At 39.0% G+C, this 26,453-nt stretch overlaps 1 protein-coding gene across 2 annotated transcripts in view; it reads right to left on the bottom strand.

The window, feature by feature from the left end:
• Window positions 1-26,453, bottom strand: part of ZFAT (zinc finger and AT-hook domain containing) — an 87,907-nt gene that overhangs the window by 52,297 nt on the left and 9,157 nt on the right. Inside the window, exons 2-5 of one of the 2 annotated variants that reach the window (XM_080339912.1) lie at window positions 25,449-25,619; window positions 17,266-17,526; window positions 10,439-10,612; window positions 92-242 (exon numbers count right to left, since the gene is read on the bottom strand). In XM_080339912.1, the coding sequence (XP_080196038.1) occupies window positions 92-242; window positions 10,439-10,612; window positions 17,266-17,526; window positions 25,449-25,619 (757 nt within the window). Of the gene's footprint in view, window positions 1-91; window positions 243-2,108; window positions 2,168-10,438; window positions 10,613-17,265; window positions 17,527-25,448; window positions 25,620-26,453 lie in introns of those variants that run through there. The other variant, XM_080339913.1, reaches the window with a different exon arrangement.

Genomic DNA, 26,453 nt, shown 5'->3' with positions numbered 1-26,453 from the left:
GGCTTAGAAAGTATTTTAATGTCATGAAATGGATAGGGAAGCTTTTTATTCATATTTTGCACAAAGAAAAATGTAAGTACTTCAAAATTACCTGCTTGATTTCATTGCCTGTTCATATGGGGTTTGCTGAATGGCATATTCTTGATATCCTCTTCGTTGTGATGGGTCTTGAACTGTTGACTCTGGAGTTGTGGGTTCACTTTCCTGGGGAGCAGCCTCAACAGGAACTATTTTTGTAGCTCCTAAAAGTAAGAACAAAAAATACTCATTAAAAACGACATATTAAAACGTGCATTGTTTATAATATACAAGTGTAAACAAAACAACAAACTCTGTAATAATTAGTTCAACTATTTTAGTTTCTGTTGCTAAATTCATGTGCATAAAATCATGGATACACTTCCAGAAGACATCAGTACTTACACCACAGATCTGCTTAAATAACATGCCAGGACTGCTGGTTCTGAGGGTTATTCATGGCGCTTGATACCTACTATTATGAGATCCAATATTCAAATACTTCCACCTTTACAAAACTTCAACTTGTCAAAAAGAAATGCTATTTTTTCTGTTTCTGCCTCATACTACAACCTTGGAAAACTTCAGCCAAGCTGTTTAATCAGTTCCACAACTAAGGCTGGGGTAAAGACATTGTTCAGTCTGTATTTAAAACTCTGCACATCTCTTCCTTAAACAGATCTTCCAGTGTTTTTATTTTGGGGCATACTGCCATCCCCTCAGAACAAACATGTTCCATGTGCACTTCTCAGTCTCCATTAGGAGGAGTAAAAGGGCTCTACAAACACAATAATATCAGATTCTATCCGTCAGAGCTTTACAGTTAGTTGAGGCAAAAATAACAATATTTATCTAGCTGACTGTTCTTTATTTTCTGAACAGCGGTAGGAAAAACTTAGTGCTGGGCACCCATATTTAGCATTGATGGTAATGAAAATCCATGTAAGTATTAATTTACATTAGGCTGAGGAAAGCAGTGCTGTAGACAAGACATAGGAGAAAGATGGAGATCCTGCAGATCCTTCAGAGTGATTTATACTGGGCAATGGAGATAATTAGAAAAGAGGCCACTTGGGAGTATGTAAGGCTATTGAAGCTTTTGGCATCAGATGGGACATCTGCCAACTCTGTAAACAAACAGACTGTAACAGCTCTGTCGCTCACTGAACTGGCTGGATATAAAAATGTCTTTTTTTGACTCCTGTTTTTAAATAATGCATTCAGTTCTGTACTAAAGATACTGTCAGTTGATCAGAATGATCTTCCAAGTTTTCAACCTAAATGTTACCACAAAAGTATGACTTACAGGCTGAGAGAGTTGGGGTTGTTCAGCCTGGAGACGAGAAGGCTGCCAGGAGACCTTATTGTGGCTTTTCAGTATTTAAAAGGGGCTTATAAAAGAGGTGGGGACAGACTTTCTAGGAGGGCATGTTATGACAGGACAAGGGGTAATGGTTTTAAACTAGAAGAGGGAAGATTCAGGCTGGATATGAGGAAGAAATATTTTACAAGGAGGGTGATGAAACACTGTCCCAGGTTGCCCAGAGAGGTGGTGGATGTCCCATCCCTGGAGACATCCCAGGCCAGGCTGGATGGGGCTCTGAGCAACCTGATCTGGGTGAAGATGTCCCTGCTCATGGCAGGGGTTGGACTGAATGACATTTGAAGGTCCCTTCCACCCAAACTATTCTATGAACTTCTATTTGCCATGTCACTCACTCTCCCACAAATGCTGGGTTGATAAAACAGACATCAGACACCAGACCACTGTTCCCATACCCCAATATTCTTAAAATAGAAGCAAATTCTTCTATATTTAGAATGACTCAGTTAAAAGAAAATAGATGTTGAACTGTACTATATGCATGGCTGCCTCTTTCAGTCCTCCCAGTTCCTGCACATGAGACAAAGATCCTCCTTAAATGCTGTGCACTATACCTTCTCCATGCCCTTCTGCCTTTCAGGATGTTTCAGCATTTACTGAAAAGACTGTTGAACTGTTTAATAGACTTCTGTGTTATCAGTATAAAATTTTAATCACCCAAATTAGGTGGACTAGGTAAGTACCAACTCACCAGTATTTTGCATACCTGAAGTCGACAGAATGTTCCAGGTCATCCTAGCACTAGCACGTACATTCCCCAGGCAGCTGAGAAAGAGGGAAATGCCTCTAAGAACCTAAAGAGGGAGATCCAATTCTTCCAACATACTGATAAAGAGTACTTGCTTACAGGAGGCAATCACATCTCACGTAAGCAAGCACTCTACCCTTAGAAAGTAAGGAAGCATTAAGAAACATTAGATGTCTCCATCCACTTGGGATGCTGCCTAAGTATGGGCTACTAATGGACCAGTAGCCACAAATATCACTGCTAAAGAATCAACTAATGACTAAAGCATATGCTCAGAAAGTGAGAAACTTGATTTCTAGGCTCTACCCAACCTACCAGGGTGGTGAACCCATGTGTCCCACATCCCTAGAGACTGACCTCAATACTTGTGTCTCTAAAAGCAGTAACAAGCTAGGGAAAAAGTGTAAGAACAAGGCAAAGAGATCCTATATCTGGTTTTCCATTAAAAATATCATACACAATAAGGAAGATAAAAGTTTTCCTAATTGTTTCCCTGGAAACCATATGTAGAAGTCAGACTATAAAAACAGCAGGATGAAAAAGAAGTTAACTGTACTGATCTGGTTGGAGGCCTGTAGTTAGTTGGGTTCTCCGGGGGTCAGTGTTAGGTCCAGTGCAGCTCAACCCATCCATCAACAACCTGAATGAAGGGACAGTGTGTACCACAGCAAGTTTGCTGACAGCACCAAACTGGGAGGGAGGGTTGACACAGCAGAAGGCTGTGCTGCCATTCAGTGAGACCTGGAGAGCCTAGACAACTGGGCAGAGAAGAACCTGATGAAGTTCAACAAGGGCAAGTGTGGGGTCCTGCACCTGTGGAGGAATAACCCCAGCCACCAGCATAGAGTAGGAGTTCACCTGCTGGAAAGCAGCATTGTGGGGAGAGACCTGGTCAAAAACAGGATGATCATGAATAAACAATGTTCCCTTGTGGCTAAGAAGGCCATCGGTATCTTGGGGTGCATTAGGAAGAGCGTGACCAGCAGGTCGAGGGAGGTTGTTCCTCCCCCTCTACTCTGCCCTGGTGAGGCTGCATCTGGAGTCCTGTGCCCAGTTCTGGGCTCCTCAGTTTAAGAAAGACAAGGAACTACTAGAGGGAGTCCAGTGGAGGGGCACAAAGATGATGGGGGGTCTGGAGCATCTTTCTAATGAGGACATACTGAGAGAGCTGGATCTGTTCAGTCTGGAGAAAAGAAGGCTGAGAGGGGATCTCATCAATGTTTATAAATATCTCAAGGATGGGTGTTAAGAGGATGGACCAGATTCCTTTCAGCAGTGCCCAATGATAGAAGGGGGCAACGGGCACAGACTGAAGCACAGGAGGTTCCATCTGAATATGAGGAGAAACTTCTTTCCTTTGAGGTGCCAGAGCCTGGAACAGGCTGCCCAGAGAGGTGGTGGAGTCTCCTTCTCTGGAGACATTCAAACCCACCTGGACACGTTCCTGTGTGATCTGCTCTAATGAACCTGCTTTAGCAGGTGAGTTGGACTGGATGATCTCCAGAGGTCCCTTCCAACCTCAACCATTCTGTGATTCTGTGATATCAGAACGACTTCTAAAATTACCGTGAAAAAAGTGTGAATAATCGTTCTCTATCTCATAAATCATGAACAAAGAGCAGTTTGAAGAAATAAGCAGTCAGCAGGCTCAAAACAAAAGAATGTACACTTTCACCCTGTGTGTAATTAAATTATGGAACAATCACCGCATGATGTTACAGAGACTGAAGATACAAATATATTCAAGAAGAGATTTAGACAAGTTAATAGTTGATGAATAGTATGATGAACCAGATGTAACCACCAGCTCAATGGCTGTCAGAATTTAGGAGGCTTTACATAGTAAGTTTCTTATTTGCTTTCTATGGAGATGCTGAAAGCTGCCTTTACAGACAACTGATTTGACTAGATGAACTTTTGAAAAAAAGCACTGTAGCTTAAGTCCAAAAAAACCCTTCATAATGTAGGTACCCTCATCTGCACAGGTAAAGTAACTTGCTAAGGATATAAAGTGAATATGTGTTTCTTACAATCTCTTTTTGAAGGAATGTGTTTTTTTCAGCTTCTTCAATATGCTACGGAATGTGCTCCAAATGCATGAGCCCCCTGGTAAGATAATTCTGAAAGTCAAACGAATAGAAACTAACCCTACCCATAATGCACACAAACCTGCTCCTCACCCCAAAATAAAGCTTTAAAAAAAGGAAAAAAAGGAACCACTTTTTAATAATTTTATAGGTTAGACCACCATGAGGAAAAACATATTTTAACTCAGACAAAGAAATATAAATAAAGACAGGTGCATGGTGGGATGAAGGTTACTATCCCTTCCAACAAAGCTGGACATCAGGTTGACTGAGCTAGATCATAGAATCAAAGAATGTCCCGAGTTGGAAGGACTGATCCCAAAAGGATCATCGAGTCCAACTCCTGTCCCTGCATATGACAACCCCATAGTTCACACTGCATGTCTGAGGACGTCGTCCAGTCTCTTCCTGATGACTGTCAGGCTTGGGGCTGTGACACCTCCCTGGGGAGCCTGTTCCAGTGCTGTTCTGGATCAGTCTGTAACCCCACGAGAACACAGATACCTGCTGACATTCAGAGAGGAAATCTTTAATTTTCCTAATGTGCTTAATTCCGTATTTGTGTTAACACAGGATTAGTTTCTTATGTCTAGCCCTCGACTCAGCTACATGTTTGCGATGCCTTAAAAGTGCCAGCACAGAAGATGAAGAGGATCAGAGGGTGTATCTGATTAAAATCTACACCATGTATCTTCTTATGAAAATATATAATTAATATTCTAGCATGTTTTACTACACAACTGCATGAACATGTGCAATGTTTTGAAGGACAGGAATTTGTGGCAGGGGTTTGAGGATGGGTGGATGGACAACACAGCACTGCCCCTGGGACAGCAGTCTATACATACTGGGCTAAATGACTTCAGTCACTCTACTACTTCAAAAAGGGGTAGTCTCAATTCTTCTCATTTCCCATAAAAGACTCATTTTGTCACCACCTCCCAACATTCCAAACTGGTGCAGCCTCAATGTGAGACAGTTCAGTAAGCAAAACTGGTCAAAAAATAACTTCTCTGACAGAGAAAATGAGTGTGTGCATGTGCACACATGTGTATTTATTTTGCCACTTTTTGGAATGAGTTTACTGCAGGCTGACACAATCGCTAGTGCTGATAGAAGGCAAGGAAGTGAATTTGGAAATAAGAGACACACAGAAAGCTCCCTTGGCAACAGGCTGATATTAAATCCATTTAGATATGTCATAAACCCACAACCGTCATTCCATGAGCTACAAACAAGAAGCCACCTTCAACAGAAAAGACTGTATCAGTTTAATGGAAAAGACTGTCATTGGCTAAACTAAGTCAGTCCCAAAATACTAACTAAAACAATATTCTTCCAATTCTTCCTACTTCCCCAAATCTCAAGCGATTTGCTGGCTTGTATCAGCACTAGTGTGGCCAGCAGGACCAGGACAGTGACCATCCCCCTGTACTGGGCACTGGTGAGGCCAAATCTCAAATCCTGAGTTCAGTTTTGGGCCTCTCAGTACAGAAAAGACATTGAGGTGCTGGAGAGAGTTCAGAGAAGGGCAATGAAGCTGGTGAAGGGTCTGGAGCACAAGTGTGATGAGGAGCAGCTGAGGGAACTGGGACTGTTCAGCCTGGAGAAAAGGAAGCTGAGGGGAGACCTTATCACTGTCTACAACTACCTGAAAGGAGGTTGGAGCATGGAGGGGGGTGGTCTCTTCTCCCAAGTAACAAAGGGTTGTCAGGCTTTGAAATAGGCTGCCCTGGGAAGTGGCTGAGTCACCATCCCTCGAGATGTTTCAAAGATGTGTAGATGTGGTGCTTAGCGACATGGTTTAGAGTCCAACAGTTGGACTCAATGATCTTAAAGGTCTTTTCCAATCAAAATGATCCTATGATCATTACAGAAACTTAAAATAACTCTCCTAGTAACAAGCTGAGTCTTTAAAATATTACAGGACTCACATAAAACAATAATTTAAATGTTCAAAGTAGAATCTTTCCTGAATCAAACTAATTGAGCATAAATAACAAATTGGTTTTAGAAGCCTCGATAACATTACAGAATTTAAACACAGGAAATAAAATACATTAAAAGAAACCAGAAGACTGAATATTTGGCAGCGTTTACTCACTGATTCTCAAAAATAGAATATGCACAAAAGTATCTGCCATTCAAAACCAAGTATTTTTAGATGTGCATATAATTGTAGTTATTCATTCTCATTCTTAATTGTGGTGCTTACAAAAACCTGTACTCCATTGAATCTGATACAAGGTGCACACATTCATGAACACAGCTCTTCCTCTCTTCAAGGCTCTTTCAATTATAGCATCACAGAGTGGTTTGGGTTGGAAGGGACCTTAAAGGCACCTTGAAGATTCAACTCCATGCTATGGGCAGAGACACCTTCCACTAGACCAGGTTGCTCAAAGCCACATTCAGCCTGGCCTTAAACATTTCCAGGGATGGGGGGATGGGTGTGTGGCAGTTGCAGACACCCCAATGAGATCTGGAGCTTTCAATAGGGCAGTTGATGGGTCTTCCATACCTTCTGTGCCCCACTGTGCCTGTCCTCACATACACACCTCGGCTGGTGCCAACACTCATGTCTCCCCACCAGCCCAGGGCATGGTGACTCCTCACGTTCACCTTCCCCAGACAGGGGAGCAGGAGGAGTAAGATCCTCAGCCAGTGAGGCATCCTAGGCCCAGAGAAGCTTATGGACCTTGCTTAGAATGACCACAGCCAGACCCAATCATGCTATAAAATGGGGCCCCTGACAACAACCCCCTTTGAGTGGTCTTCTCAGAGCAGTGGAACTGTGAAACGACACGTCCCTTTAGATCAGGGACACCATCTAAGACAGCCCACACCTCCTCCTTGGTAAGTGATTATTTCTCCTAGATATATTCTCAAGTGAGTCCTTGCCTCCCACCCCCAGGGAATTATTTCTCCTGGGTACCCTAGAGAGAGAGAGAGAGAGAGCGAGCGAGCGCAAGAGAGGTTTCTCTTGGAGTGAGTGCTGCATGCCGTGGATCATCATTATTGTATGCTTGTACAATAATAACATCCCCAACTTGTAAATTGAACCTGCAGTTGATTAAACGTTGTCAGAGTGATGACTGATTTTGGATTACCGCCCCACACTTCGCATTGGTTTCTCCTACTTGGTCTTGGTCTGGCAATTTGGTTTCAGTTTTGGTTCCAAGTTGAAGTTGGCTTAAACTTATTATCTGCTTAGAGTCATTTTATGGTGTCTCTGTGACAAGAGGGTATCCACAACTTCCATGGACAAACTGATAAACATTTCTTCCTTATATGTAATCTAAATCTACCCTCTTTCAGTTCAAAGGCATCACTCCTTGTTCTATCATTACATGCCCTTGTAGAAAGTCCCTCTCCAGCTTTCTTATAGGTCCCCTTCAGGTACTGGAAGGCTGCCATAAGGCCTCCCGAGTCTTCTCTTCTCCAGGATGAACAACCCCAGCTCTCTTAGCCTGTCCTCACAGAAGAGCTGCTTCAGCCCTCTGATCATAGTGACCGTCCTCTGGACTTGCTTCAACAGGCCCATCTCCTTCTCATGTTGAGGATCTCAGAGCTGACCGCAGTACCCCAGGTGGCATCTCACCAGAGCAGAACAGAGCAGCAGAATCACCTCCCTCAACCGGCTGGGCATGTCTCTCTTGATGCTGCCCAAGACACAGTTGGCTTTCTGGGCCACAAAAGCACATTGCTGGGTCACGCTGAGCTTCTCATCAACTAACACCCACAAGTCCTTCTCCTCAGGACTGCTCTCAATCCATTCTCCATCCAGCCTGTATTTGTCCTTGGGATTGCCCTGACCCATGTGCAGGACCTTGCACTTGGTCTTGTTGAACTTCATGAGGTGCCCACCTCTCAAGCCTGTCAAGGTCCCTGTGGATGGCATCCCTTTCCTCCAGTGTGTCAACGACACCACACAGCTTGGTGTCATCAGCAAACTGGCTGACAGTACACTCAGTTCCACTGTCCATGTCCATGTTAAACAGCGCTGATCCTAGTACTGACCTCTGCAGAACAGTACTCATCACTGGTTTCCACTTGGACAATGAGCTGTTGATCACAACTCTTGAGTGTGATCATCCAGTCAGCTCCTTATCCACCAGGCAGTTTGTCCATCTAATCCTTGTCTCTCCAATTTAGAGACAAGGATGTCGTGCAGGACAGTGTCAAATGCTTTGCACAAGTCCAGGTAGATGATATCAGTGGCTCTTCCCTTTTATACCAACACTGTAACACCATCGTAAAAGGTCAACAAATTTGTCAGGCACAATTTGCCCTTAATGAAGCCATGCTATCTGTCACAAATCATCTCCCTATTTGACATTGGCCTTAGCACAGTTTCTCTTTAGTGACCCATGACAGAATCCAAAGGAATGGCAGGATGATGTGTCAGGGGAGGTTTATGTTGGACATTAGAAAAAGGTTCTTCACCCAGAGGGTGCTGGACACTGGAATAGGCTCCCCAGGGAGGTGTCACGGCCCCAAGCCTGACAGTGTTCAACAAGAGACTGGACAATGCCCTCAGACATACTGTGTGAACTATGGGGTTGTCATATGCAGGGACAGGAGCTGGACTCGATAATCCTTGTGGGCCTCTTCCAACTCAGGACCTTATATGATTCTGCGATTCTCTTACAATGGGTGGTTCTTCATTCTCCCTGTCCCTTCCTTTGCCTTCTGCAACTTGAGCAGTGTGACTAGAGCACTTGCCAGCAAAGACTGAGGCAAAAAGCTCATTGAGTATCTCAGCCTTCTCCATATCCCAAGTAACCAGGTTCCCCACTTCCTTCTGGAGAGGACCCACATCTTCCCTAGTCTTCCTTTTGTCACTGACATACCTGTAGAAACTTTTCTTGTTGCCCTTGGTGTCCCTGGACAGATTTAATTCTCTTGAGGCTTCAGCTTTCCTAACCTGACCCCTGGCTGCTTGGACAATTTCTCTGTACTCCTCCGAGGCCACCTGTCCTCACTTCTACCCTCTGTAGGCTTCCTTTGTGTGTCTGAGTTTGTCCAGGAGCCTCTTGTTCATCCATAGAGGCCTCCTGGTGTTTCTACCTGAATTCCTCTTTGTTGGGATGCATCACTCCTGTGCTTGGAAGACATGATCCTTGAATATTAATTTACAATATTGCAAGACTAAATTTTAAACAGCTCAGTGTAATCCCAAAACCCTCTGTGATGTTTCTCAAACAATGCAGGTGAAGGGTGTTTATTAATTCCCTTCTAAGCACACAGGATATTCCTAAGTGAGCTCATCCAGCCTCCTCTACCACAGCAATTACAAACACATTTTAGCAAAAGAAGCCCCAGCATACCACAGATCTCAATATCAAAAGACATTAAAGCACAACACAGCAAGTCCAGCTAGCTTCCAACCCACAACAATAAAATGAATAAATACATTCTAGTTGTTCTGAGAACTATAAGCAAAACAAATATTCAGAAATGTTAGCAACAATGAAAAGGAGAACAATAAAGCTATAAAAAGCTGAAAATAATACACAAAACTATTCAAAAGGGATTCTGTCAGTCAGGTGAGTGACAGGTTTATAGAAACAGGCAAATGGAAGTCTAGTTTTAAAATAAATAATTCAAAATTATTCAAAAGTCCTTTGACGAAAAGGCACTGTAGAAATTTACGGATGAAGAATCCTTTAATCATTACATAGGAATTCTGATTTTCAAATTTGTATACATATTTTCTGTCAAACTGTTTGTATGCATAAATATTAAGTTTTATATATATATATATATATATATACACACACACTCACATATATACTAACCTGTTTATGTTTTCATAATCAAATTTACATTTATCATAAATATACAAACAAATCAAGAGACAAAGTGAAGATATTGTGGGGAAAAAATAACCTCCTTTTTCCTTGGTCACCAATTTTTTCAGTTTCTTCTTTAAAACCATTCACAGACTAAACATAACTGATGTTAATGTAGATAATTACACCCAGGTCCAGCATTTGTCATACGTATGATATGTGACAGTGGTTCTAAAATGATGTAGCTGCCAGATGCAGAGATTCTGTATCGAGATAACAAAATACTACCAAATATTCTTCAGATAATAAATATCCTAAGCAGTTCAGTTTTAGACCAATGACTATTTTATCCAGTGTCAATATGGACAGAAATGAATTCTGTTACCTAATCAGTGATTCTCATTACCTGGAATGGCTTCATGGGCTGTCAAAACCACACTTATAATAGGATTTTTAGCTCCTGAAACCTGTTCAGTCTCCTTAGTTGATGCAGTTTTCTCTGTTTTCTGAACTCGTGGCTTCTTTGGAGTTTTTTCTCGCTCATCTTCCTTCCTGTCAAGGTCAACGTCAGAATCATTACCTAAAGAGCAAACATCAAAAAGAATGTAACTATGTACAAAAGAAATGCAGGTAACACAGTGTCTAACACTACTAGAAAGAATTAGGAGAAAATTAATGCTACTTTAGAAAGAAATAGATCTTATCAAAACAATACATGCTGCATGAGTCCCTAGAGAGGAATTGGTTTTCCTTTGTTTAATAAAAACAGCGTGATACTTACACAAATGGAGAAAATAGGTAACAAAGAAAGAAAAAAAAAACAAACAACACAACAAAATTTAAAAAAAATGAAACTTCAGAAACATTTGTGTTTCTAAATTATCTGGACATTATTGTGGATTTTTGTGGAAATTCCACAAATGTTTTAGAATTTCTGATGATTTCACCATTAATGAAAAATATATTTTTCTCTTTCCCATGACTTTAGGATTGTTTCTCCTAGTACTAAATTCATAATCCATTCTATTTACTGGAAAGTCCTCCAATAGTCTCTCTGGATTAGGCTTTCTTCCCCCACTGTTACTCAGAATCTATGGTCAGAAACATACTTTTCGTTTTCAACAGAGATTCAAGAAAAATTAAGGTTCAAAACAGTTCCTTGGTTCAGCTTAACTCCTCACAGAAACACAGAATGTCAGTGATTGGAAGGGACCTCAAAAGAACATCCAGTCTAATGCCCCTGATGGAGCAGGAACACCCAGATGAGGTTACACAGGAAGGCTTGAATGTCTCCAGAGTAGGAGACTCCACAACCTCCCTTGGGCAGCCTGTTCCAGTGTCTGTCATCCTCACTGAGAAGAAGTTTCTTCTCAAATATAAGTGGAGCCTCTTGTGTTCCAGTTTGTACCCATTACCCCTTGTCCTAACATTGGTTGTCACTGAGAAGAGCCTGGCTCCATCCTCCTGACACTCACCCTTTATATATCTGTAACCAAGAATGAGGCCACCCCTCAGTCTCCTCTTCTCCAAGCTCCAGAGCCCCAGCTCCCTCAGCCTTTCCTCACATAGGAGATACTCCACTCCCTTCAGCATCTTTGTTGCCCTGCGCTGGACTCTCTCCAGCAGTTCCCTGTCCTGCTGGCACTGAGGGGCCACAACTGGACACAATATTCCAGATGTGGTCTCACCAGGGCAGAGCAGAGGGAAAGGATCTACTCTCGATCTACTAACCACCTCCCTTCTAATCCACCCCAGGACGCCACTGTCCTTCCTGGCCACAAGGGCCCAGTGCTGGCTCATGGTCATCCTGCTGTTCACCAGGACCCCCAGGTCCCTTTCCCCTACGCTGCTCTCTAATAGGTCATTCCCCAACTTATACTGGAACCTGGGGTTGTTCCTACCCAGATGTAAGACTCTACACTTTCCCTTGTTATATTTCATTAAAGTTTTCCCTACCCAAATATGGCATGTAACTGACATGTAACTCTTCATTTTGAAGACCTGCACTTCTAAATTATCCCCTATCTGTTGCTGTTCATAATGTCTTCAGCCTCTTAAATCAAATAACTTTTGGACTCGTTAACTAGAAAGAAACACAAGAGTTGTATTCAAAGCACTCATCTGAAATAAGAATGAATAAGCAGTAATCAGCTAAGTTGTTCCTTGAAGCTATTTCTTACTTAGAGCAAATGAGGAATTCTTTACTGAAATTCTAAAAAAATAAAAATAAAATGCTTACATATAAAGAATTAGCATAGAGTAAAAACAGAGTGTTGCAAGTTTATAGCAACAAATTTTCTTTATATTAGATGAAGAGGTTGAAAATGCAGCCAGAGAAAATATTCTTGGCAAATTAAGGCACTATGCAAACATTCCGGAGGTAATGAGTAAGGGAAGCAAAAACTGATTGAAGAAAGAAAATTACAAATGAACCCTGTGCATTTTAGATTTTTTTATTTCTGAATATAAAGCAGCTGACACAATATTCAGAATAAGCCGTTCAATGCATATTCATAACGTGCTGTAGCTGCTCTACTGAGATAGGGAAACGGTATATAAATAAAAACCAGTAACAACAGAGCTGTACGGTGTCTAGAGTTGTTTATGACACCCAAATAGGAAAAGCAGTGCAAAGATACCGTACATGGAAACGTCTGTGTTTTAATTTCAGTGATGTTCTGTTAATACGCAGCTGAGATTCAAATAAATCTGTGTCCCATGCTCTTCCCTTAATGGAACAAGGGGTTAAAAAGTGCTGGTCAGCCCTTAAAAACATAAGGGGCACAAGCACAAACTAAAGTAGCAGAGTTAGGATTGACCATGTAACTAACCTGATTCCCCAAAAATAAGCCCTAGCATGATTTTTCAGGATTTTTGAGGACACTCCAAATAGAAGCCCTACTCCAAAAATAAGCCCTAGTTACAGTTCATTAAAAAAGTCAATTTAAATATTGTCCAGGCAGCTATATACGTAAAAAGGTAATAAGTTTTAGAGCAAAAATTAGTATAAGACCCTGTCTTATTTTCAGGGAAACAGGGTAGCACATGGATAAACTGCAAGCTCTCTATTAAATACAAAATCAGAAGAAAAAAAGGTATGTAGGAATTAGTTTCAATTTCTCAGGCATACTGAGGCAGAAATGCATCTACCAACACCTGTTAATGACTTGACACTAATCTGCAAAACTGAAATTCATATTTACAACATTTAGGATGAGGAATAACTACCTAACAAATTGAATTCAAACACTTAGCAAGCCGTCTTTCTATGGAGTCCCATTAGAAATGTTTTGCTTGAGCTTCTAGTTTCTAGATTATAGGAAATCATGCTCTGCCTTGAGAGATCCCAGCTTTTCAGTGCCTGCTGATGATTTCTTCAATTTTATTAGATAATTTCCTTAATACATGCCTTTTCTCAGCTACCTTTTTCTCTGTAGGTTTCTAGGGTTTTGGAAAATATTGCTGCTTTATAGGTATAAAAGGTCTCATTATGTCCCCATTTAACTCTTTAATAGAGTTGTAAATTATTGATTGATATTGAAATCAAGTAATTCTAACACCGACATTTCATAGCCATACTTTAAAAGGGATATTTAAATGTAAAGAAATATCCCATTTGACCAGAAATTGCCTGCGCAGTGTGTTCTTCTGGTGGGATGAACAGGGCAGGAGGAAACAAACATGTTTTTCCAATTTTCCTTTATGAAACAGCCTCCATTAGTCGTGAATCATCACAAATTTCACAGTAGGACTGTGAAAGAAATAGAAGAAGAAATAGAAGAAATAGAAGAAAGTCTTCTCATAAAGAATCAGAATACCCAAAGAATGTAAACTGCTTATTAAACTGTGTCTTCCTGAGGCTGTTTCACATACTGTTAAACAAATGCAGAAATTAATTGGGTTAATTACCCTACTTTTGTTCAGTAGATTGTATCCGTTAGTGATAGGTCGGGGGGCAAAGCTTTGTTATACCTTTGGACAAAACTCCAAGTCATTTTTGGTGTATTTTAACCGACAAAATTCCATAACCATAGTTTAAAGGGAAAGCTGTGATCAGGACAGAAGAATTTCTCATTTTCCTTGGTAACATGTAACAAATTCTGATAGGGATATGGACAGAATCCAAGCACCACACTCCTGAATCCATTTTCCAACCATTAAAAGTATGAGTTAGTCAGTTTAATTCTATGCAAATTTCATTAACATAAAAAAGCCCACACACAGAGAACATTCAATTGATTTATGGATCATGTATTTTCAATTAGTTCTGAATATCTGTATGAATATTCCCAACACTCACATGAAATGAAATAAAAAAAGTCTCCTCTCTACAGAGTGGTCATGTTCTGATACTTAAATGTAAAAATGTATTTACTAATCTGATGCACGTTGATAGCAATACCCCCATTCTTCTACTTTCCAAGAGAAACAAGCATCTTCTAGAAGCAATTTTTTTGGTGAGGAGCTGGGGCTGCACACATTCTCAGTATTTTTTGTTACAAACACTAATTATTCCATAGTCTGTGTGTAACCTGAATGGAACTTCCAAACAAAACCAAACCAACATACTCCATCAAAACACCAAAACAAAAAAAATCTTAACTCTCAATGACAGCCGTTTTCTTCATGAACTCTCTACACCAAAATAACCTGAATGAGAAGTCATGCTTTATGAAAGCATAAAGAGGGAGACAAAAGCATGTTTTAATGAAAAATAAGAGCTTCAACTTTGATGGCGGGGCTCAAACTGCCTTTCCATAATATGGGACCATCTGACCAGTAGTTTAGTTGACTTCCTGGAAAAATAATCAGTTAACTGTTACCAATGTGGATTAGAGAGTCAAAATAAGTGTCTTGTTTCTCACAGCTAAGACAGTTCACATGTTACCATTCTTGTTGTAATATAAAGGAAAAGCCATGATTTTAAGGAGATTTAGGAGCAAATGGAATATACGCAACTTTAGACAAAGTGCCTCACTTTGCCTCTCCCTCACGAAGCAGCCAGCGCTTTATCAGCTGGCACTTCAGTCCAAGAGAGGACAAACTGACCTCCCATACACAGCGATGGGCGTTTTCAATGCTCACTTGTTTGTGCCAGAAATACAACGTCATGCCAGCACCTCCTAACACATTTAAGCAATGGTTGTGTCTGTGTTGATGAGTAAAGCTGCTGTCAGCTCAGAATGAATCACTGCTTACAGAGTCCTGGCGAACTCAATCGTTCGCCTGTCCCATGATTATATTTGAGTCATTAATTGCAGGTACTGCTCTCTGCATTTGTAATTGGATGTATGACATTTTGCAGGTACAGTTACACATCCCTAATTGGCATGTTTTTAAACTACTCTTCATTCAGATTATTGGGGTTTTTTTATCCCTCAAAAGATGCTGGTATTTCATAGTAGGAAGAGAGTAGCTTGGGGGAAAAAACCAAAAATTAAATTGGCCATTCAAAATGAACATATAAAATTGCTTCTCCTGTAGAGATTGAAATACTATTCACAGAAAGAATTCATTTAAATTATAATCCAGCTGATGGCAAAACCATTTTAAACTGAGGCCAAAAGTGCCATCTTTAAGAAATATGCAAGCTTCTAATTCACTAGGAACAAATGGTTCACCCCAAAGAAGAGAATCTGGGCTGTTCACTGCTGTAACAACCCAAATCCCATTCCCAACCTTTAAATGTCCTCAAATCTGCCAGATTCAGATATGCTGCAGAGTGGGATAGGGATTGTGGTTAGAATAATCACCTCTTTCTCTGTCTCTCAAAACAAGGGAATTTAGAGGCAGCTGCTGGGGAACTGATCCAATCCAGAAACAGCCAGAATCCCTCAACTCATCCCATCCCAGCAGCAGGGGCTGCAGCAGCTCTGGTTTCTGGCTGGGAGCAGATACAGAGAACACACACAGAAGAATCTCAACTTGTCTAGCTTTGATTTGAAAAGAATGGATGGCAGTACCTCCAGCCAGCCAGATCCACATCATTAGCCAAAACCTTCATAGAATCACAGAATGTCAGGGATTGGAAGGGACCTCGAAAGAACATCCAGTCCAATGACCCTGACGGAGCAGGAACACCCAGATAAGGTTAAACACGAAGGTGTCCAGATAGGTTTGAATGTCTCCAGAGAAGGAGACTCCACAACCCCCGTGGGCAGCCTGTTCCAGTGTCTGTCACCCTCACTGTGAAGTTTCTTCTCAAATTTAAGTGGAACCTCTTGTGTTCCAGTTTGAACCCATTACCCCTTGTCTTACCATTGGTTGTCACTAAGAAGAGCCTGGCTCCATCCTCCTGACACTCACCCTTTATATATTGATAAACATTAATTAGGTCACCCCTCAGTCTCCTCTTCTCCAAACTCAAGAGCCCCAGCTCCCTCAGCCTTTCCTCACACAGGAGATGCTCCACTCCCTTCATCATCTTTGTTGCCCTGTGCTGGACTCCCTCCAGCAGTTCCCTGTCCTGCTGGAACTGAGGGGCCCAGAACTGGACACAATATTCCAGGTGTGGTCTCACCAGGGCAGAGTAGAGGGGCAGGAGAACCTCTCTCTGCCTACTAACCACCTCCCTTCTAATCCACTCCAGGTACCATTGGCCTTTCTGGCCACAAGAGCCCAGTGCTGGCTCATGGTCATCCTGCTGTCCACCAGAACCCCCAGGTCCTTTTCTCCTATGCTGCTCTCTAATAGGTCATTCCCCAATTCCATTTGGTTTAACCAAATAAAAACAAAAATAGGAATATACACAGCTCTGCTTAAATCACAGCAACTTTTTTTTGGCAAATCAGCCCACTATTAAAATAAAAACAAAAATTAAGCACATTTATGAGGGATTTGTAAGCACAATGGACTTTTTTGAATTCTATAAAAAAAAACCACACTTTTTCTTGCTGTTTTAGTGAACAGGCCCACAAGGGAAGGCAATCCTGTGCACCAAAGGATTCAATGAGATGCACGAAGGACAGTTGATTATGCAAAGGAAACATTTCAGGGAGTTTCAGACAATTAGTGCAATCAACAATCTGACCTTTTCAAAGAAAATTTAAAATACCTTGTCTAACTTTATTCTCAGTTTCACTTCAACATGCTTTTTATGTTAAAATAAAAACACATAATTCAATTCCATTTAAAATTAACACCGGGGATTACAAGTTGGTACCATCAGGTTAAATCATGAAAACACACTGTTTCACAACATTCTTCATATATTCTTGTGGGATATTTTCTTACCTCCATCTCCTTCTTCCTCTCCCTCATTTAAAACAATAATGCAGATGTGCTTCCTCAGCTGGCGCGTGTTGGAGAACTTCCGATTGCATTTCCTACATTCCAAGCTGCCTGGTGAGACTTCAGCCGGTTCCGGACCTTCTTCTGTCCCAGGAGGAGTTTCTTCACTTGGAATCGAGTTATTTTCTGCCACATCTTCATCCACAGAAAACTTCTTGGTAGAGCCTTTTGGTCTGCCCCTTTTCCTCTTCACTACAAGAAGCTCTAGAAAAGAAAGTTCAAGTTAAAAAGAAGCCATATTAAATTCCACAGCTAACTAGCTAATATCCATCTGATCTTTGAAAAAACAGGAATATTCGATGAAGTTTGAGTCTCTCTACCCCTAAAGTTTATAAAAAGGTTATGTTCACACAAACTTATTTTTAAGCAATGTTATTTGTTGACATCTCTGCTTGCTGTAACACAATAACATTTGTGTTACTGAGATGGGCAGATGTCAAAGTGCCACAGTTTTACAGAAATTACACTGTAAGCGATCTTTTAAATTGTTGTATCTGCATATATATTCTACAAAGTTGCTCTGCTGTGTTCTGACAGTCTACAAAAAACCACAACTTTTAATTTAAGTCACTCTCAAACACACTGTTTAAACACTGAGATATATTCAGATAAAAACAATTTATCTTTCAAACCCAAAAGCTCATTCTCCTTTTAATAAATTGAACAATTACTCTCTAATAATTCCCATGGTTCTTTATCATTTGCACTTTCAAGCCAAAAGTTGGTATAAAAGACTTTTGGCAACAACAAAAAAAAAATCCAGAGGCCATGCAAATAATGTCTCCTTAACGAGTATTTCAAGTAATTAAAATCAGAAGTCATCCACAAATCTTAATAACTACAACGTAACTTTACATTTCCATATTTGTGTAGAGAAAACAGTGATAAAAATGAGATGTAATGAACACAGAAATGTGTAACAAGAGAAAAAATCGTGTGGTCACTGCTGTAGTTACTTCCAAAGCCAACTCCCCACCATCACAGATGTAACCGTTGAAGATTCACCAAACCAATGAGATCCCAAGAAAACGTTTAGTAAAAAGCAGATACTCAGAGGAAAGGGTAAATTTTCCAGATAGCGACCAGGTTCTTCTAGGAGATTTCATCACAGCTATAAATTACTTCCATCTGATACATTAATAAAATGAAAAGTATCAGTCACCATCCTTCTTGCTAATCTCGGGCATTGTCTGCTTGGAGTCTATTGTGCTTCTTGAGGAGTTACCCCATTGTTATTATACACACATTTTAGCTATTAACTTTAAACGTGCTCTTCTGCAAGGAACTGTCATTTCACAGACAGCAAAGCCTTTAAATGATCTTTTTAAGTCTGAGCAGACATCTAGTGGAGTATCAAACGTACTATGTTTATCTGCAGAAGAATATGTAGCTCGTGAAAGAAAACTCAGTGTGCATCAAAACGAGTGTGCCTGATGGTGTATGGAGAGAGTCAGGCATCTTCCAGCCTTTTAGGATTCATTTTATCTAACGTTAGATACTTGAGCTCTCAGATTAGTTAATATTTGTCTTCTATATTGAAGGAACAGAGAAACTACTCTCCAGAGTGCAGTTCAGATCTCATAAAGCCTGAATTACCTCTGGATCCCAAGGTGATCAAGATCTCTCAACTTAGGGATTTTCAGTTACATGCAGTGAATTCCAGCTTTGAGAATTAGAAGGCAAGAGAGCTTGATACAATCATTGTAATTGCAAAAAAAACCCTGGAGCATAATGTGCATTAAAATGTGCTAGTGAAACAGAGCAGGTATGAAGCACCTGTCAGCCATCAGCTTCGTAATATCAAAGACTAAGGACTGGCACACACAAAAAAAGTTGCCAAGAACTCTGGTTTTAAGGTCCAGAAAAAAACCAAGCAAACTTAATTGTCGTGCATGTTTCAGCTTATGATGGTCACAGCAAACAAGTCCCTTAAAGTTGTTTTTTTTTCCCACCAAATATTTCCAAATCTTGAGACTTGTGCAAAAATACAAAATAAAATTATTTTCCTTAGAAATTTGTAAGTTTAATACTGGTTTGGGTTTTTTGTTTCAGTTTTGTTTGGGGTTTTTTTGCATGGCCTAGGTGGGAGAAGTATAAAATGTCTTGGTTGTTACAGGAGAGCAATGCCCATTAATTAAGTGACTATTGCAGTTCCAAAGGCTTGAAAGTATCTTGAGATTATTCAAGCTAAAACACTCGCAGTACTACTCATAAATTGTGCCTCTTATGAGAAATGTACAATTCTTCTGCTTTTATTCCAGAAACTTTCACGAAAACCAGTGTGTATGTAGGATAAAGATCAAAAGCTGCCTAAAGCTTTTCATTTTTATTCATCAAGTCAATAGCCTACCTGGTAAAGTGAGACTGACAATGTAAAAGTCTGAAAAATCATGAAAGAATAGACTATTAAAAACAAACAAACAAAACAAAACACACGCAAAATAATTAACCCACACACACAAAATACCATGAATAATTTCCAAGTACGCATGCCAAAAGACCTTACTAAATTGGTTGACTTAGAGCACATGGAAAAATAAATGACCTCGAGGAATCTGAAGGGAAGATGATGCAAGAGAACTGGAGGTGGTAGTAGCATCTTATTAAAAACCTGTTCAACATTTCCCTTAATATACCAGGCAAACAAAAAACACATACAGAAACCACAGCTTTGAGTTAGCCATGTAATTAATATGAAGTGAAAAAGAAAGCATTAAATCTTGTTATAGGAGTGATTGAGCACCTGTCTGCTTAAGTATAACATAATAAGAACAGTAAAAGCCTCATAAATAGGAAAAAATAAACACTTTCACATAACTTCTTGCTATCTTCCTTCAGCAGCGCTCTGAATTTTTGTGCTACAGTGATAGTAGTTCTGTTAATTATCAGCCAATTTCAGTGCTCTCAAAATATTTCTTTGCTACAAATCATGTTATTCTGATATCCACCATCGCAGCAATCAGTATCTGGTGCCTTGAGTTAAATAAATTAAGGTGCAATTAAAAACAAACAACATTTATCTTCATGTCAACCTGTAAAATGTCACAATTTGCCACCATATCAAACATAATTTGAGGAATACAGATGTGGATACCACTCAGGTTACTATAAAATAATTATATCCCAGGATTTGAAGAGTGAATGCAAGCACCATATTCTCTATGTATGATATTCTTTCCATCCTCTTAAAATGCAACAATAAGATCATGCAACAACAATAAATCAAGCGTAATCAGGCAAAAGTGGTATGCTACTTATGGACTGTTTTAATGAAAATTTAATGAAAAAAAGCTCCGGCACTTTCACATTTAGACACAAATTGCAACAAAACCTTGTATGCAAGTGGAAATACGAAAACTGCTCTTTAGAAGGGTGGTGGTAGATCCTCTTCTAGAGCCCACAAAATGGTAGTTCTTATCACTGTGACTACTAATGGTGTGGCAAGCGATATACAGAATGTGTAAACTTACACCTGTTTGCAAATGGGCTCACCAGCAGGAGAATTTACAGCAGTTCTCAAACCTTTTAAAGGTTTGGTGGCAAGCACTGGGTAGCAACATGCACAGGAACAGCAGGACTCATATGGACAACTGATCCATCCGCAGAACTTCTGAGGCTTATGACAGTCATGTCATTTCCTTGCTCCTTGTTCTCCTCTTTCCTGGACCGAACATACCACAAGCTACTTTGAATTAGCAACGCCAGAATTAAGTTTATAACAATGCAGATGACCAAAAAAATTCCAGCTGTCTCTACGCAGTTTGCCATTCATGCTGCATTGTACTAATCACTGTTCAAAACAAAACCTAAATTAACAAACCACAGTAATTGAATAGTACATTGTCATTGCTCTATTAGCACTTAACCAAGTTGGTCAGAATTATCATTAACAAGAAAAAAGAATATGCTGTTAAAAAAACAAAAGTAGTGTATATATAAGTAGCATATATACTATATATAAATAAACTTCATTTATTTCAAGGATGCTTAGTCAGAAACAGAAGTTTTAAACTGCTCATTAAAAATATTTTAAAAGATCCTGTTCCCTCAAGAACATCTTGTTTCTGGGGACTTTTACACTCATCATAGACTCACTGTATCAAATCCGTACATTGACAGGTATTGGATGTGCAATGGCAATATTCAAAGAACACATCTTGTGCTATGCTATATAATTCTATACGCAAAGACATAAAAAAGCACTTCAAAAGGAGAATAATGAGGTAAACTATGTAAGTCTATTTTTGTACTGTTCCTTTATATGAATTATACACATAAGCTTCTCCAAATCAGTCCATTTAATAATCAATTGTCTTAGAAATGTTCAGAACATGACTAGCACAGAAAATTTCAATTTATGAGGTCTTCATGCAGAAGAATTATATTTAATTAATCCCTTTATGTTTAGCTATGCCAAACATACATAGATATATATATAAAAATCAAATTCTACTGCAGTCTGCAATAGCTCTCACAAATTACTTGCCTGAGATCATGCTACATAACACCAGAGGTCCACAATCAGACCTCCAGAGCACCAGGGCCTAGACATTTTTAATGTTTTGTTTTAAATAAAGTTAAACAAAAGTAAGCATAAAACTAAAATAGCAATGACTTCACTGTTGAGTATTTTTAAACTCTTCATAGTCTGTAGATCACATAGATCATTAGTCTGTAGATCACGTAGATCCTGGCACAGCAGCACTGTGGATTCTGCCAGGCTTGATGGCCCTCAATATAGTGTTTGCCCAGAAAACAAGCTTTGCCAAAATTGGTTCACTAAAGGACAACTCTTAAAGGGTAGAATTTTCTGAAGTTACTTTATTACGTACAGGAAAATGCAAGAAACTGTTAAGACTATACACTGTAAAAATATAATGGATTTTTCTCTTCTGGTTTTCTACCCCTCAGCCTTAAATCAATCCCATGTATAACTCAATTTACACATGTACAAAACATCTTCAATACACCATTTTAATGTTGTAATGGGGCAAATATTTATGACTCTGAAAGAGGAGAAGATAAGTGATCCCTATCAAATGACCCTTGAATCCAAACCTGTGTAAGTAGCTCAACACAGTGAGCTGTAGCATGAGTCAAACAAGAAGTTTGTCAGAAGACATCAAGCACTTGTGCAAGTGTTCACCTAAACATCCTGAGCAAGTTTTAACAGCTAAATACATTATGCAACATGAAATCTTCCTCAAATGTCAGTATTAAAAGTTTACATATTATTTAAGCAATTACAACTGTATTTGTTTGTATTCAGAATCTTACGCACAAAGTGAGATACAGATATATGCAAATAAATCTTATCCACAGCCTTATATTGTTACTGTGATGTACATATACTATGGCATGTAGGAACACGTCTTACTCCCCAAAGCCTGAATTTATGCTCTAGTTGCATCCTTTGTGTCTAAGTGAGGATAAGGCTGATTCAAGTGCCACATTTTTAAGTGATCTTAATGAGTTAAACTCCTTGGAGAAAATTATGATACCCAGACACTAACTTTATTCCAGGTTTAATGATCAATAGATCAGGCCTGGAGACCGTGCTGCAGAAAGTGTGTATCTCATAATGTAGACATAGCCTAAAACAAAAAACAATCCATTACAGAATAGTATAATGAATAGATGACGTTAGAGCTACCCATGCTGTCCCTCAAACCATTGCCAATCTGACTAAGTAAAAAAAAGAGAGCTTTGACAAGCACTTTGAAGGAGATAAGGGTCATTATAAAAAGTTATGAATGGAAACCCTATGCAAAAATGGAGTTATGTGTGACTTCAGTTAATCAGTAAATATCTGTCATTTCCCAAACACAGATGCCACATTCCAGTGCTGGACAAAATGTGACCTATGCATAATTTGTATAACAGCAACATCTGCCCGGTACCTGTGGTTCCATTTGTTAAAAAAAAATCTAACATCATCCCACCAAAATGGTTCAAATCAACTCTAAAAATATCATGACCTAACTATGGGGAAGGGGTGTGACTAAATAAAATTCAGCAGAGAGCACCGCCAATAAAATAACATTAGAGTAACAAACACATATTACTTGCCTTACATTTTACTTTTCGTAGTACTTACAAAATAATTAATGTATTACTCAGGCAGAACAGAGAGCTGCATTAACAACTCAGGATTCACTCACTCACACCAGTTCTGGGGCAGCTACAGAGCTTACCAATAGCTGGAAGAAAAACTGTGCTTTCAAAGGACAAAAAGATGTTCATCTATCAGCCAACGAGAACTAAAAGGAAGTTGTAATTTTTATTACTGTCATTCATCAATCACTTCTTTCAGTGACAATACTCAATTACTACAAAGAAGGGTCCACTGAGAAAAAATTGTATATTATAAGCTTTTTAAAGTTTCATCTGCTGCAGATTCCATAGCAGGAGGGAAAAAATTGATGCCTTGAAATAAGAACTCCTCAAATTCCTATATTCAACTATGAAATACCTTTTATTTTTTAAACAGAACACAGGAAATAACTGAATAGGACTTCAGATCAGCCTCTTCTCCAATCAATGTGTGTGATGGCAAAAAAAATATTAAAGTATGTCTATAACACAAGCTGAAATCTATGTCAAAGTAATTTACCTTAACATCCTTACTAGCAACAGATGGCAAAGAGTTTGGCAACATAATCTGAAAAAGGTGGCACCATATGACCATAGCAGACAATGAAAAGTATTCACCAAGAATAATGAAAAGGTAACCTATGAATATGTAACTTATGAATGTTATATTTTGCATAATTAGATTTGCAAAGTTATTTTCCTAAAGACTGCATATGTCTAATTTCTACTGCTTCAGATCACAACAGTAATTACATACTATTCTCATAAATGTATAATGCACACTTAACAACATGCAACACAGAAAGGACAGACAGTCCCTGACACAAATGCAAGAAGGAGTTCATAAAAGAGCCTTTTTACTAAAAGGAATAAGAACCTTAGATAGTACCAGTCTCACTGTGCCCAGAAATACAGTTTAGTGAAGGGCTAACAAGAATAAAAGATTTAAGAAAGAAGCTTTCTTTATGTCTGCACAATTAAAATAAAATTAGAATGGCATTTTGGAACTTGATGTGGATCTGATATTTGTTTATCATCTTCTGATGCACTGTTTATTTTAGGCATTGTGTGAAATAATAATATGGTGCAATTTTTCCTCACCAGTCGTCTGAGGAGACAGCAGCTACAGTTGAATACTATATAACTTTAATTAGAATTATCTTCTTATGGTGAAGAAGTTAATATAGCTACTGAATTACTGCTGGTAAATAAATGAATAAATACCATATCCATATGTTACAATTATTTTTAAAAAAATCTAAGTATGATACTTGAGTGTTTTTCATTCATAAGCACATGCTTTTTAATATCTAGAAATCATAATGATTATGAAATCCTAGTAGTTTTGTTAAATAAGAGGTTTAGCAACAACATAAATCCATTGCTCAGTAAGGGTCTAAAAGAAGATATAATTATCAAGACTGAATTATTTTGAACCCATTGCTAACATTACAAAGAACTGCAATCATAATCCATTAAAAATGGAATGAATGTAACTTCTTCCACTGCAGAGTAAAATCGTTCTGTAGAACTAATTCAAAGTTTGACCAGCAGATTTCTTTTTTTCCCTAGTATCACAGCACAGTTACAAATTATTAATCATGCCACTTCCTTTTTGGAATAGAATATTAAAATTGTCCAAAATACAACAAACAACAAGTTAGATAACTCAAAGCACAGCACTATTCTTGAGCACCAAGAGTCCCATCCACAGTGTCCTGGTTGCTTTCCGCTGCTGTCACACAGTCTTCCCACAGCTCGAATCAAAGCTGTAGGAAGCAGACGTTGCTATACTTGACATTTAAAACTAATGGACCGATGTCATCATCCCCTATCACATGCTGAGTTTATCCACATCTGTCCTCCGATCTATTTTGCACTGAATTAAATTCAGGTTGGCAGTTGTACAGTAACCACTATTAAAACAAGCTATGTAAATCATTCTATATGCAATGCAGAATCATCGCACCACAGGTTTTACTAAAAAACTAAATGACTTCGAGAATTACATTCCTCTCAATTTATAAAAGTACCTTCTCCCTCTTTGCTTATGTTTGTGGGCGCTGTTAGAGGCTGGAGCGGAATAATGATGTCATCCACATTGGTCCCTTCTTCCACATGCTTCTCAGAGACGTGAGACAGCAGTTCGGATTGATTTGGTGAAAATAAGTTACAAAGCTTACACATGAAGATGGAATTGATCCCTGAAAAACAAGTTAAAAAGAGGAGTTAATATTTCCAAATTTATTTACAGTACCACTAGTTATTGAGATTTCAGTTCAGCTAATATAGTAACTATCAGTAACATTAATACACTTAACAGACAGTAATGAGCTGAAATAAAGATGGCTACACCACGAAATGAAGATATTCATAGTAAATCCCAAAATTAATTAATTCAAGAAATGGGTAAACTTCTACCCAGATATCCGCCCATGGAAAAAAAAACCACATCTGGCTCAAATCTTAGAAATTTTCTAAGAAGACCCAAAATGAAGCAGAATAGATTAAGACCTTTTTCTTTTTTCCTTTCCAGCATCAGACAATGTTACAATTTCATATTTTTTCAAACACACGATAAAAATTATGTAAGACATTAAGTCATCGCCCAGGTTTGATGAGTATCACACTGGTAGAAATGCAAAACATTTTATCTTTCTCAAAGTAGCTCTGAAATACAGAGAAGCTGGGCCCAAAATCTTAATTCATCTTCATGGATCTCGCTGTTCCTTGCTACATGTACTTCACCTTTCCACTTACTTCACCTAAGTAAGTCTAAATCTCTAATTACCTGTGTAAGTGATGGAAACAAAAGAAGGTTAGGAAGAATTAAATGCCATAAAAGATAAAAGGAAACTTTTCCTTCACTACACTATTATAAAATAAATATATTTTATTATAAACATGCCTTTGATGTGTCACTTTTGGCTTAGCACGCTACTGTGAGCATGCACTGTGAGTTAAAAATGTGGAGTGCTTGGTTTCAGGGGTCATTATCCCTAGATGTGGCTCTACCACTAATTGAAAAGTGGGGTGGA

This window comes from Nesoenas mayeri (genome assembly GCF_963082525.1).
Source record: "Nesoenas mayeri genome assembly, chromosome: 2".
In the NCBI taxonomy this organism is placed as follows: Eukaryota; Metazoa; Chordata; class Aves; order Columbiformes; family Columbidae; genus Nesoenas; species Nesoenas mayeri.
This window is presented reverse-complemented; position numbering and strand designations above follow the sequence as displayed.